This window comes from Wallemia ichthyophaga (assembly GCF_000400465.1).
Source record: "Wallemia ichthyophaga EXF-994 unplaced genomic scaffold scaffold7, whole genome shotgun sequence".
Lineage (NCBI taxonomy): Eukaryota > Fungi > Basidiomycota > Wallemiomycetes > Wallemiales > Wallemiaceae > Wallemia > Wallemia ichthyophaga.
This window is the reverse complement of record NW_008806280.1, coordinates 384,256-396,383: the sequence shown is the minus strand read 5'-3', so window position 1 is coordinate 396,383 and position 12,128 is coordinate 384,256. Positions and strand designations below refer to the sequence as shown.

The 12,128-nt window shown below is 45.4% G+C and overlaps 4 protein-coding genes across 4 annotated transcripts; 2 read left to right on the top strand and 2 right to left on the bottom strand.

Moving 5' to 3' along the window:
• Nucleotides 1-33: 33 nt before the first annotated feature.
• On the bottom strand, nucleotides 34-3,260 carry J056_004295 (Lymphoid-specific helicase; the record flags this gene model as incomplete). Its single annotated transcript, XM_009269496.1, has 3 exons — nucleotides 34-779; nucleotides 826-3,073; nucleotides 3,123-3,260. 3 exons carry the CDS (start codon nucleotides 3,258-3,260, stop codon nucleotides 34-36), a joined length of 3,132 nt encoding a protein of 1,043 aa, XP_009267771.1.
• Nucleotides 3,261-3,389: 129 nt separating this feature from the next.
• J056_004294 (uncharacterized protein) lies at nucleotides 3,390-4,757 on the top strand (the record flags this gene model as incomplete). The annotated part of the gene is made up of 7 exons (XM_009269495.1): nucleotides 3,390-3,426; nucleotides 3,476-3,537; nucleotides 3,594-3,902; nucleotides 3,958-4,014; nucleotides 4,071-4,439; nucleotides 4,486-4,542; nucleotides 4,593-4,757. The coding sequence occupies 7 exons, from the start codon at nucleotides 3,390-3,392 to the stop codon at nucleotides 4,755-4,757; spliced, it is 1,056 nt and encodes a 351-aa protein (XP_009267770.1).
• A 71-nt stretch (nucleotides 4,758-4,828) lies between these two features.
• Nucleotides 4,829-6,061, bottom strand: J056_004293 (Sperm motility kinase X; the record flags this gene model as incomplete). The annotated part of the gene is made up of 2 exons (XM_009269494.1): nucleotides 4,829-6,006; nucleotides 6,055-6,061. 2 exons carry the CDS (start codon nucleotides 6,059-6,061, stop codon nucleotides 4,829-4,831), a joined length of 1,185 nt encoding a protein of 394 aa, XP_009267769.1.
• Nucleotides 6,062-6,489: 428 nt separating this feature from the next.
• On the top strand, nucleotides 6,490-12,126 carry J056_004292 (Rho-GTPase-activating protein 5; the record flags this gene model as incomplete). The annotated part of the gene is made up of 9 exons (XM_009269493.1): nucleotides 6,490-6,577; nucleotides 6,624-6,652; nucleotides 6,679-7,503; nucleotides 7,555-10,312; nucleotides 10,365-10,540; nucleotides 10,586-10,723; nucleotides 10,864-10,957; nucleotides 11,007-11,245; nucleotides 11,296-12,126. 9 exons carry the CDS (start codon nucleotides 6,490-6,492, stop codon nucleotides 12,124-12,126), a joined length of 5,178 nt encoding a protein of 1,725 aa, XP_009267768.1.
• Between the last annotated feature and the right edge of the window lie 2 nt (nucleotides 12,127-12,128).

Genomic DNA, 12,128 nt, shown 5'->3' with positions numbered 1-12,128 from the left:
GATAATAATGTATTATAAAGCAATAAATTAATATTATTTATGGGATTCTGTGTTTTCTGAGACAGCTCTCGATGGCTCAGCTGAAGCCACATTGGATGGTAAGTTTGAGCTTTCTTGCGCTGACTGATCATCCAAGTCATTCATCTTAATGTTGTCATCGCCATTTGATTCATTCGCTAAGCCCATAACTTGAGCAATATCACTGGCACCTTTACCGTGCGTCCATCCCTGTTCTCTCTTCATAGCTTCATCAGACCTATCCAGTAGCTGATTCATCTCTTCATCACTGATAAGCTTCTCGTCATCAGTAGCTGTCCTAACATTAGTAATATCAAGCTCGTCCAAGGCTTTAGTTAAGCGTTCGTGCGTTGTATTGACCTTCTTTCCACTATTGTCTTGCTTATAATGACCTTGTGAGATGACCATCGACTCAAGTTTGCGTTTCCCTTTGGCAGTCGTCATCATCTTCTGTTCGACAGAATTCTTAGTCACTAATCTGAAAATCAGAACTGGTTTTGTTTGCCCTATCCTGTGTACTCTGTCCATAGCCTGGATGTCTACTTGAGGATTCCAGTCGCTGTCGTAGAAAATGATCGAGTCCGCACCGACAAGGTTAATACCTAGCCCACCAGCTCTTGTTGACAGTAAAAAGACCTTTGGTGCGTCTGGATCATAGTCACTTTGATTGTTAAAGAGATCAATTTGCAACTCGCGCTCCTCTTGTGATGTGCTACCGTCTAATCTACAAATGTTCCAGCCGAGTCCATCGACGAGGTAGTCTGCGGAGAGTGAGAAGCGATGTTCAATTAAAGCTTTTTAACTCACCTTCAAGAATATCTAGCAAAGTGACAAATTGAGAGAATATAAGTGTCTTGTGTCCTCTAGACTTCAACTCCTCCAATAAACGCATACAAAGCATCATTTTACCAGACGCATTGACTAGATCTCTCCCCACAGTCTTCTCATTCTCCTCATTGACATCCCAATGGAAAATATAGGGATGTGCGCATATCTTGCGCGCCTGCATGACAAGATTCTCGAATTTCATATTACCCATCTCCTTCTTCGCAGCGTCGCGAGCTGCTTGTAAAGATTTGCGTTTGCCATTAGCAACTTCCTCACGAAGGCGATGATCTTCAGCTTCTTTTATCAACATTGCTTCGAAATCATCATCCTCCATTTTATCATCCTTGCCATTTTCGACAGTCTTAATCGTATCATCTGCGTTTTTTTCCTTTTTTTTAGCTGACTGGGATTTTATGTCGTCATCATCACTGTCTTCTATAACTATAATCTTGCTTTTGTCATCGTCATTGGTCTTAGCTTGGGATTTAGGTTTAGTGAAATACGCTGAGATTGACTTGTTGTTTCCGTCACTCGCGTTGTTAGTGGGACTTAGGTTTTCTGAATCTGATTTCGAGTCATCAATTTTCATGTCATCATTGTTCGCATGCTTCTTGCGGTATTTGGATGCACGTGGGGCAAGAACTTCGTCGCCCTTTTCTTCTTTTCTCATTCCTTCGCCATCAATATCACCGTGAGTCTTGAGATCAGAAATAGCTGATCTAATTTGACGATTAAGAATGGCGTCGTATACGGACTTTTGTTTCTGGGTGAGTGGTGCATAAAGCACATATTCCTTCTTGGGCGGAAGGCCTTTAGCTACATCTGACTTGAGACGACGCAGGAGAAATGGCTGTAGGATTTCATGCAGCGTAGACATCAACTGTACAGTCTCATTTTGCCTTTCTTCGGAATTGCCATTCTCGTCACTGTTCACTCTATTGAAGTCAAAGAGGGTATTGAATGATTCCAAGTCATCGAACAACTGAGGCAAGCAGAAGTTGAGTAGACTCCATAGTTCCTTGAGGTTGTTTTGAAGCGGTGTACCAGTGATTATCAGTCTGTTTGCACTGACAAAAGTCTTTAGCTCTTTGAGAAGCTTCGTCTCGATATTGCGCAGCCTGTGTCCCTCATCTACGACAATATACCGCCATTCAATTCTCCTGAATGTACGTGCATCGCGAATAGCCATCTCGTAAGTCGTACATATAATCCTAGGCTGTAATGCCCACTTATTCTTCAGTTTAGGGTTAAAGAATCCACGCGTTTTCATTTCTTGACGGATTGCGGCGCGCTTCTTGGCGTCACCGTGATACATAACCGGTTGTAACTTTGGAGTGAACTTGGCGAACTCGTTTATCCAGTTCTTGACAACACTAAGAGGACAGATGATAAGGAAGGGACCTTTGCTGCCATCTTCCATGAGTTTAGCTAAGAAAGTGATAGTCTGGAGTGTTTTACCGAGACCCATCTCATCGGCCAAAATACCAGAGAAGCCGTTAGAGTCAAGGGTAGAAAGCCACTCGACACCGTTTTTCTGGAAGTCACGTAGCTCTGTGCCAGATACTAGAGCAGGTTGACCGGGATAATGGGGAAGATCTTGGTCGTTATCTTCTTCATCTTCCTCTTCCTCTGATGAACTGACGACAACCTTGGAGTGCTTCGGCTTATCGTCATACTCGTCGTCTTCACTGTCTTCCCTTTCTTGTTGATCATAATCAGATTGTGCGTTATCAGACTCGAGGTCGTCTCTATAAAGAATTTCTTCCTTCTTATTGTTTTTATCTTTGCTCTGCTCCTCCTCAGAGTCTGAGAACTCAATTCTCGGTTTGTCTTTAGCTTTGCGTGCTGTGCCACGAGTTTTTTTGTCCAACTCATCTTTCTTTCTCTGTGAACGAAGACTCCTTTTATTGCGTGCCTCGATAGCTTCTCTACGCATTTCAGCCTCTCTTTTGTTCTTCTCCATTTGAGCATTGATACCGGCATTAGGGCGCGATGACTTCCTCTTTTCGGGGGAGGGAACTGAGGGAGCAGCTGGGGGAGCGATGGATTTATCGTCGACTCTAACAGCCCTCGACTGTGGCTTCGGATCTGGCTTTGTATCCGACTCGTTGACTTCTTCTTTCTCTTTGGGTGGTGGCGGCTGAGAGGGATCAGACATCTTTTTCTGGAGAATTTTGGAATACAGGGTTGATTTAGATAGCAGCTTTTTGAGTGATTCCATCATTGGCTATAAGTCACGCGTTAAAATCACATTTCGTTCGCGTATCTTCACATACATCTGGCTCACTAACGACTTGTACTTCGTCGTCGTCATTCTCTCTCTCTTTCCTCTTGAGATTTATATCTGATCTAATCTGCACGTCGTCGTCGTCTTCGTGCTTCAAATTGTGCGGCCTATTTGTCAAATCGTCCATGACTGTTAGGCGTTTAGAGTGAACAGCCAAGATCCCAAATTTTATGAATGAATTTGTCTGTAAATGGTGCTAATATGTAGTATCAGCTAAGCCATCTACTCAGCTATCAACTTCTCGATATCCACGTGGATGCAACAGATGCCGAAATCAAGAAAGCTTATCGTAAGTGGGGTGTAGTCGGTGTGATGTGTGGTGTATGCTCACAGGGACACCAGGCAAGCACGCACTCACCTCGCATCCCGATAAGAATATGGGCGATCCACAAGCAGAAGAGAAGGTGAGAAATGGGACCACATCAGTGATGAGTGAGTACATCTCACACTACTGCTGTAGTTCAAAACACTTTCCGAAGCATACCAAATTCTAAGCAATCCCGATACTCGTAAAAGATACGACAATAATGGTTATAACATCGTAGAAATCAGCGGGAATCAATCATTTACCGACCCAGAAACACTCTTCTCGACTTTCTTTGGTGGTGGCAGGTTTAAAGATTTGGTTGGTGAAATTTCCATCGGTGCAGAGATGCGTGAGGCGTTGCGCGAACATGCTGAGATTGAGGCTAGCAAGAGTTTTACAGTGGAGGATAAGACGCGCGAGAAAACACGCTTGTCGCAGACTAAAATAGCTAAAGCGCAGGTGGTGAGTGTGAAGAAGAGTGAGACATTAAAGTCTTGATGTTAATATTTGCATACAGGCAGCTCTAGAACGTGAAAAACGTGTAAATACACTGCTACATAATCTGATTATGAAAGTGTGTTTGCTACTTTATATAACCGCCTAATCACCACTCATATCACACACGCTCAGCTCTCAATCCACACAGAGGCACTGGAATCGGTTCATGTTGACGCATCTTACCGCGCACTCAGTGAAATAGAAGCTACAACACTTTCAAGCGAGTCATTTGGTTGGGAGATGGTACAGACGTTGGGTGCAGTCTATGTTAATAAGAGCAGAGCATGGCTGTCGTCGCACAACCCTGACTGGAGATCTGGATGGGGGCTGGGTGGCTGGATGCAAAATGCCAAGGGTCAGTATGCGGTGTTTAGTGAGTCGATATCGACACTCAACGCTGCTATTGAGTTGAAGAAGTCGTTCGATGCCCTAGCAAACGCTGAAAAAGATGGCGTTGGTATAGATGAGCGTAGAGTGTTGGAGGATGATGCAGCAGACAAGGTCAAAGTACTTCTTTTGTATATTTCACTTGACTAACAATGTACAGGGTCTCAAAGCACTCTTTAAAGGCACTTCACTGGAAATTCAGTCCGTAGTGCGCGAGGTAAGAGGTTTTTTTTTTTTTTGCGCGCAAATGTGTCTGACGAAGAATAGGTCTGTGATAAGTTACTTGATGATGCCGACACAGTCACGCTACATAGACGGGCCAAAGCCCTGCTTATACTCGGTCAAGCATTTTGCAGCGTAGAGCGACATAGAAATGCTTTGACTGACGAATACGAATACCGCACACCCCAACCTCAGCAAATAGACGGATAGTTTATAGTACATATCATTTTTTACAACATTATCAAAACGTAACGACTGTCCTTTTATCAAAATAAGTAGTATTACTTTGCTAAAGCCCTTTTGATGGTAGGTCTGCCTCTTTCGCGCTCTTCGTCTGCACCGTCACCATTGACTTGCTCGTTTACTGGACTGAGGTTGCTCATAGGAGTTGCAACCATAGGGTTTCTAGCCCGTGAGCGTGATCTTGATCTACTCGATCTGTTGCGCGAAGAGGATCTGGACCGCATTCTGCGTGCCGGTGGATCAAGAGCGCGTGTGGCATATCCGCTAGCCACCCACTCAGTGTCAAGGACGTCTTGAATGAACGGGCGTAAATCAGCAACTGGAGTCAAGCACATTTCTAGTACGCCCATAGCAGCTAATTCGGCAGCTTCGTCTGTCCCCCTTACCCTTGAGCGACTGCGAGAGCGTGTGTTGCTTCGCTCCCTCGATCGTGAAATTGAGTTTAGGCGCTTATAGTTACCACCGAGGATTTTCATCTGTAGACGCGGGACGAAAGCATCGGCGAATGGTAATTTGCCCGAGAGAAGAGCGTACAAAATGCAGCCCAAAGCCCAAACATCAGCTTTTTTGAGTAAATCGAACCACTCAACCGTGGTTAGTTGTTCAGGTGGGGGTTTAATAAGCTCGGGTGAAGCATATGGCAAGCTACCCATATCACCTAACGACTCTGTCTCTTCGAGAGATTGAGAAAGACCAAAATCACTGATAACCCAATTACCCGCGCTGTCGAGAAGTATGTTTTCCAGCTTAAGATCACGATGGACTAAAGAGCATTGCTGGTGGAGATATCTCACACCTAAAGCAAGTTGATTGAAGATATTGTGGGTCTTGCGTAGCGACATACCGGTGCTGTGGTATTTGTTGATATAACTGAGTAAAGTGGTGCTGCAAATAGGGGAAAAAGTGAGAAGAAAATCTGAAAGTTCTGAGAAGTGAAGTAAGGGAAGAATGTTATTATGATTGAGACTGAGCCAGCGGTCAATTTCAGAGCGAATTTGAGAGTTGTTGGATTGGTAGACGATACGGACGGCGACAGCGGTCGCAGAAGGCAAATGTTTGGCATTTCTGACCAGAGCTGATGAGCCTGAAGATAAAACAGAGCCAATGACGAAATCGTCAACGTTGTCGCCTTCGTTGACCCGCGATGGAGGGGAGTTGCTGGTGTAGGAGAAGCCGCTTAAAAACTCCAAGGCGGGGCTGATTGAAGAAGCGGCATCTGAGGATGCGTGTTAGTGATTTAGGCACATAAAAGCCCACGACTCACTGGACATCTAAATTTGTGATGATGGAGCGGGGATGACCAGCTGAACTAGAAATATAGCTTCAACACATGACAATTTGACGGTGAGTGATGCGTGTATGCTGCGGAGGATATCTGGAGAAGACTGATTGCCTAATCGAATTTAATGCCTCCTTGCTCAAACTTGAATTTTATTCACCAAGATTATCAATCTGATAACAACCGCGGTGACAACATTTTATATAACTTTAAGCCTCTAAAGATATTAAAAGTCTCCGCATATCTGAAGCACCTCCACAACGTCCGTGTAATGTCCACAACGTGCTTGTAACAATCCTTGCGGTGATAAGTGGCTATATCCCCGAGATCTGAGCTCAGGACGCTGCCGACTCCGTAGATCCAATTTATATCCGATAATCCTACAATTCCCTGCGTCTTCTCTCTTTGTCATAAACATTCATGGACTCAAATCGGATACAGCCAAACAGCTTGAATGGCTCGTTATTCGACAAATTAGGCAGCGCTAATATTGTCAAGAATCGAAAAGGTGCGTCAATGTCGTTACCATCTCCATCTCGCTCACTCCTTATCAGGTCAAGTACGTTGCCTGCGAGATGCAGCCGTATACGCCACTCATACTGTAAACAGGTACTCTCTAGATCCACTGTCCTCAAATCAGATCATTATCTCGCAGCCAGAGCCAAAGCGCTCGACATTTCTATTCAAGGTGCTCCCAACTTCAGAAGGCCTAAAGGCGCTGAATCTATTGGTGTTTATGGCACGGCTCAACCCACTATCGCTGGCCTGCGCACTCTCCTCACCCTTCTCGGCGCTGCTCCCACTCCCTCCCCTATGGTATCACCAGATGCCACGCTCAACATACCAAACACGGCATTCAAATCTGCTGCCCACTCTTCCAAAGCCAAATCTGTCTTTGTCTCTACACGCGATGAACCGATCGTTTATATCTCAGGCCGTTCTTACGTTCTTCGGCATGCTACCAACCCTAAGCGCGGCATACAGCTCAGTTATAGAGCTGAATCCCTCGAAGGTATTGAAGAGCGTCTCAAGGCTGATGTTCTCAATGAGTCCCGCAAGTATGGCGGTCTCATTATGACGCATGAGGAAGATACAGAAGGCGAGATCGTACCTACTTGGCTCGCGGTAGATGCTTCGAATGTGCTCACTTCAAGAGAACTCTGGCATAGTATCAAACGCGAGGGCTTTAACCTTGATTACCATCGTATTCCAATCTCACCTGAGACTCCTATAGAGGATAATTACCTCGACGCTTACGTTAATGTTATGAAGGATAGCGATCCACGTGAAACTAACATTATCTTCTCATGTGGAATGGGTGTTGTCCGTACGACATATGCTATGACTGCTGCTCTACTCGTCAGACGTAAGCAGTTGCTGCTACTTGGTGAAAAAGATCCGTTCCAGGACTTAGACCTGTCGCAAGAGCTCAACGTGAGCAGATTTAAGCTTGCCCGCTACATGTCATCTAACCTATCACCACAGCCTTCCGAACGCAGAGCATCGTCTGTCCTTCAACAAGCAAGTGCACAGCATCACAACACAATGTCACTCCTCCGCTTAACGCATTTGGTCGAACAAACTTTGCTCTCTGAAGATCAAAGATCGGCGATCGAGCTGTTGATCGAGCACCCCAATCTCCTCGAAGATTTGCGCTCTGCAAGTCTGGGAGACTACCATGTCGTTCTGAACATTATGGCGTGTCTTGAACGCGGTAATTCCTGTAAAGGGATCGTAGACCACGTCGTTGACATGACTGATCACGTCGTCAACCTTCGTGAATCAGTCCTTGAGAATAGACTGAGGTCGTCGCTTACAAGGGTAGACGAAGACACGCGTCAATCGTACTTATTAGAAGCTCTGAAAGCTCTCGAGAGATACGCTTTCGCTGTCTGTTTCGCTGGTTATCTCGACGAATGTCAAGATCTCAACAAAACCTTCATCGAATGGCTGCAGCAAAGGAAGGAAATAGGCAACATGATACAATTTCTTCGTCATAAAGGAGGCAAATTATTCAACTTTGCACCAGTTGCTGACCTATCAGATCTCTCCAAACGCACAGTTTCTAGTACGGCTCTCGCGAAGAATGGCACAGATCCTACGATAGCTGGTGGTACAGTTCTAGCTGATGAGTATGCAGAGCTGGTTGTTCACCGCCGCAACGGTATATTACTGAGAAGTAGCACGCTGCTCAAGAATGACATTTGGAGGCAGACTGAGGGTCATGTGGCCTTGCCTGGAGCAGTTAACTTCAGACGTGTCTCTGACACTAACATTTATGCACTCGGTCAGCCTGACATCAGTGCGATTGACCACTTGGTGGAGATGATTCAAGAAATGCATCCTAAGATGAAACGCATTACGTGGATAAATCTCCGCGAGGAGCCTCTATCATACGTCAATCAAGAACCTTATTGTCTCCGTAAAGAGGGTTATTCGTTCCGCAATTTGAAGGACTTTGGAGGTATATCTGCATCACGTCTCGAAGTGCTTGAAGATCGACTGAAGAATGATGTCGCGGCGGAAGTTACGAAGCTTGATGGCAAGCTACTACTCCATACGGAGACGAATGATGGGAAGGTAGTTCCAATATGGGAGGATGTCAATAAGGATGATATAGCCTCGTTGAGGGATATCATGACAAGGCGAGCAGAAGAGATAGAGTTCAAACGCATACCAATTACTTCGGAAGCCGTACCTGATTTCATTGATTTGCACGATCTCATGAATGTAGTCATACAGACGGACAGCCAGTCTCCGATTGTGGTGAACTGCCAACTTGGAAGAGGCCGCAGTACGCTTGCAGCAGTCCTCATCATTCTTATACAGAAATGGCTGAAGAAGCGCTCGCCTCTCGATCCACACATTGGGTTGAAGAGACAGCCCACTGTCAACGTAGCCAAGAAGAGCGCGACGCGCAAGTCTTACCAGCCTATAAACAATCTACTGAGAGTAGTAAGACGAGGCTTGGAATTGAAGAATATCGTCGACGATGCAATTGACGAAGCAGGAGATACCTACAATTGTCGCGAAGCTGTGGAAGATGCGCGAGTGAAGGCGGTCGAAGCCAAGGATGAAGCCACCAAGAGGCAATTCATTCAGAAGGGACTCATCGCTCTGCGTAGATACTACTGGCTCATAGTATTCCAATCCTATCTCCAAGAAGCAAAGCCTGACACGCTTGAGAATCTACCATCTTTGAAAGATTATGTTGAGTTTAGACCTGTGTTGAGGACTTTTGAAAATGAGATTAAAGTTGGTGGACTGGAGTCGCTCCAAGCGCTTAAACGTGACGACAATCCACCAGAAGGTAATGCTCTTTCTGACGAAGTAGAGCGAGTGGTTAGGAATAGAAATGGCAGAATTCTTTCGGCACAGACATTGCTCAAGTCAGACTTCTTCAGTCAATTACAGAAAATGAGTCTACCGGAACGCGTAGAAGGCGCGGCCAACTTCCGCCGTGTGCCTCTATCTCTTGCTCAGAACGTAGAGTATTACAAGAGTGCAAATCTTGATCAGGTGGAAATAACGGAGACGGATAGCATAATAGTGGGGGTGGGAATGCCGTCTGGAACAGGTCTACGCAAAGCTCTCGAAGCGATGAATACAGCGAAGGAGGGTAACAATAAGGTTACGTGGACGTGCTTACGTGAAGAGCCAGTAATTTACATAGTTGGACATCCACACGTCCTAAGACTTGCCAATAAGCCACTGACAAATGTCGAGAGCACGGGTGTGAGCACAGAAGTAGTAGAAGCTATGGAGAGTACGCTCAAAAAGGATGTCATCATGGCGGCGAAGGATACAGGCAGAGTGTTATTACATGATGAACAAGAGATCTCGCCTGGGAATTACAAGATCATACCAATTTGGCAGAATGCTGAAGAGAGCGATATCTTGACACCAAGGGAGATGTTCGAAGCTGTACAACTGGAGGGGTATAAGGTAGATTACTCGAGAGTTGCTATCACAGACGAGCAAGCACCACTTCCTAATGCTCTGGCAGAGTTGCAGACAAGATGTGTTAAAGCGGTCGAGAATGGTCACAGTATGGCGTTCAATTGTCAAATGGGTAGGGGCAGGACGACAACTGGTATGATCGTGAGCTGTTTGGTGACAGCTATATACCACAAACCGGGAGATCCGATTAAAGCGGTGGAGGAAGTGCAGGGTGGCAAAGATGAACATGACGGCACCGACCTCGAGAGCGAAGATGACGATTCGACGCACCCACATCTGAACGGTGAGTTGTCGTGCGTTATGCGTTCTAGGAGCACATTTAATGACGTACGTAGGTGAATACAGGGTTATTCTCGAGTTGGTCGGAGTATTGAAGCACGGCAAACGCGCAAAAATGTTAGCCGATAAGGCTATAGATTTAATGGAAGGCGTTCAGAACCTGCGCAAAGCGGTGTATTCATACAAGTTACAAGCCGAAGCACAGGAGGAGGGAACGCCGAAGTTTGAAAGGGTGGGTCCGAGTGAAACGAAAGGGTTTTCTGACAAAAGGATATAGTTATCGACTGTGGCATGTAATTACTTGCACAGATACGGAGCGCTAGTGTCGTACTCCAACTACCTCCTCGAAGCTAGAGAGCACGATAAACACCTCAATTGGATATCATTCCCTGAGTGGCTGAAAAAGCATAAAGACGTGCAAAAAATAATAAAGCGGAATTCACTTGAGTGAAAATGAAATATAATATTAATTTACGATTTCCATATGCATCCTCTTTTTCAGTCACATCGACAAATCTAGACTTGGCTTTAACTAAACCACAAGAGCGCAAACAGGAGAAAATGGCTACGAGTGAAGGCGAGGACGTCAAGGCGATGAAGGCGAGTCTTCGCACGTGGTGGAAGGGCTTTGCGAAGAGGAAGAATGAGTGTGAGTGTAGCTGCTATCCATCGGAGTATCTCTAATCGCAGTCGCATAGCTTTGGTGCCAATATTTGGGATAGCCTTAAGGGATAGCCTGAGGAATGCACATGTTCAAATATCTACTACGGCGCTCGAAAGCGATGAACACTTTGTCTGCGGATTCGTGCCCGTTGTTGTGGCTAAATGCGGTCTCCATCTCAAGGAGACGGCGACAGAGACGGAGGGAACATTCCGAATATCAGGCAGCTCTAAGCGTATGAAGGAATTGCAAGCTATCTTTGAATCGCCGCCCAAAGTGAGTTTAGGGGTTAATTTCTGGAGTCACAAACTGACGCACACACAAAGTTTGGTAAAAATCTCGACTGGAAAAAATACGCATTCAATAGCCACGATGTGGCTTCCGTTCTTAGGAGGTATCTGACACTTATGCCAGAACCAGTAATACCGCATGAATTCTACGATAACTTCAGATCTATCCTTAAATCTAAACCTGAGCACCGTGAAGCTATTTCTAAATTCCAAAACGTTATAGTCCAGCTCCCTGGTGCTAACCAGTGCTTGTTGCTTTACGTGCTCGACTTGTTAGCCGTTTTCGACAGGAAATCTCGACATAACAAAATGAACGCATTCAATTTGGCAGTAATCTTCCAGCCAGGTATCTTATCACATCCTTCACACGCTCAACAACCCGATGAACTTAAGCAATCCCAGGAGACGCTCGAATTCTTGATAAAGCATCAGGATCACTTTCTATTCGCTCTCACATCTAAGAAGAGTGAGGGAAAGGAGGGAGAGACATCGACAGCCGCACAAGAACAACCAACAAAGGTTTTGGGATCACCGATCTCGCAAAAAGGAGAAATAATGATTACGCCAACGGATTCTGATGAAGAGGATCGTAATGGTGGATGGGAGCTCAAGAAGTCAAACTCTGGGCTTTCACGGTCTAAGACTAGCTATGCCAAGTCCAAAAATCAGAATAAAAGAGTCGTTGTCGATCTCAGTGGAAGTGATAGCAATAGCAATATTAATGATAATGGCAAAAGCAATAGCAGGCTTAGGAATAACAGCGCTGGTGACAGCATTGCTGTGAATAAAGGAGCAAATATTTCAAGAAGGGCTACGACACCTTCGAGGAGGTTTGGCAAGACTACTAACTTGATAGCAGGTATATAATA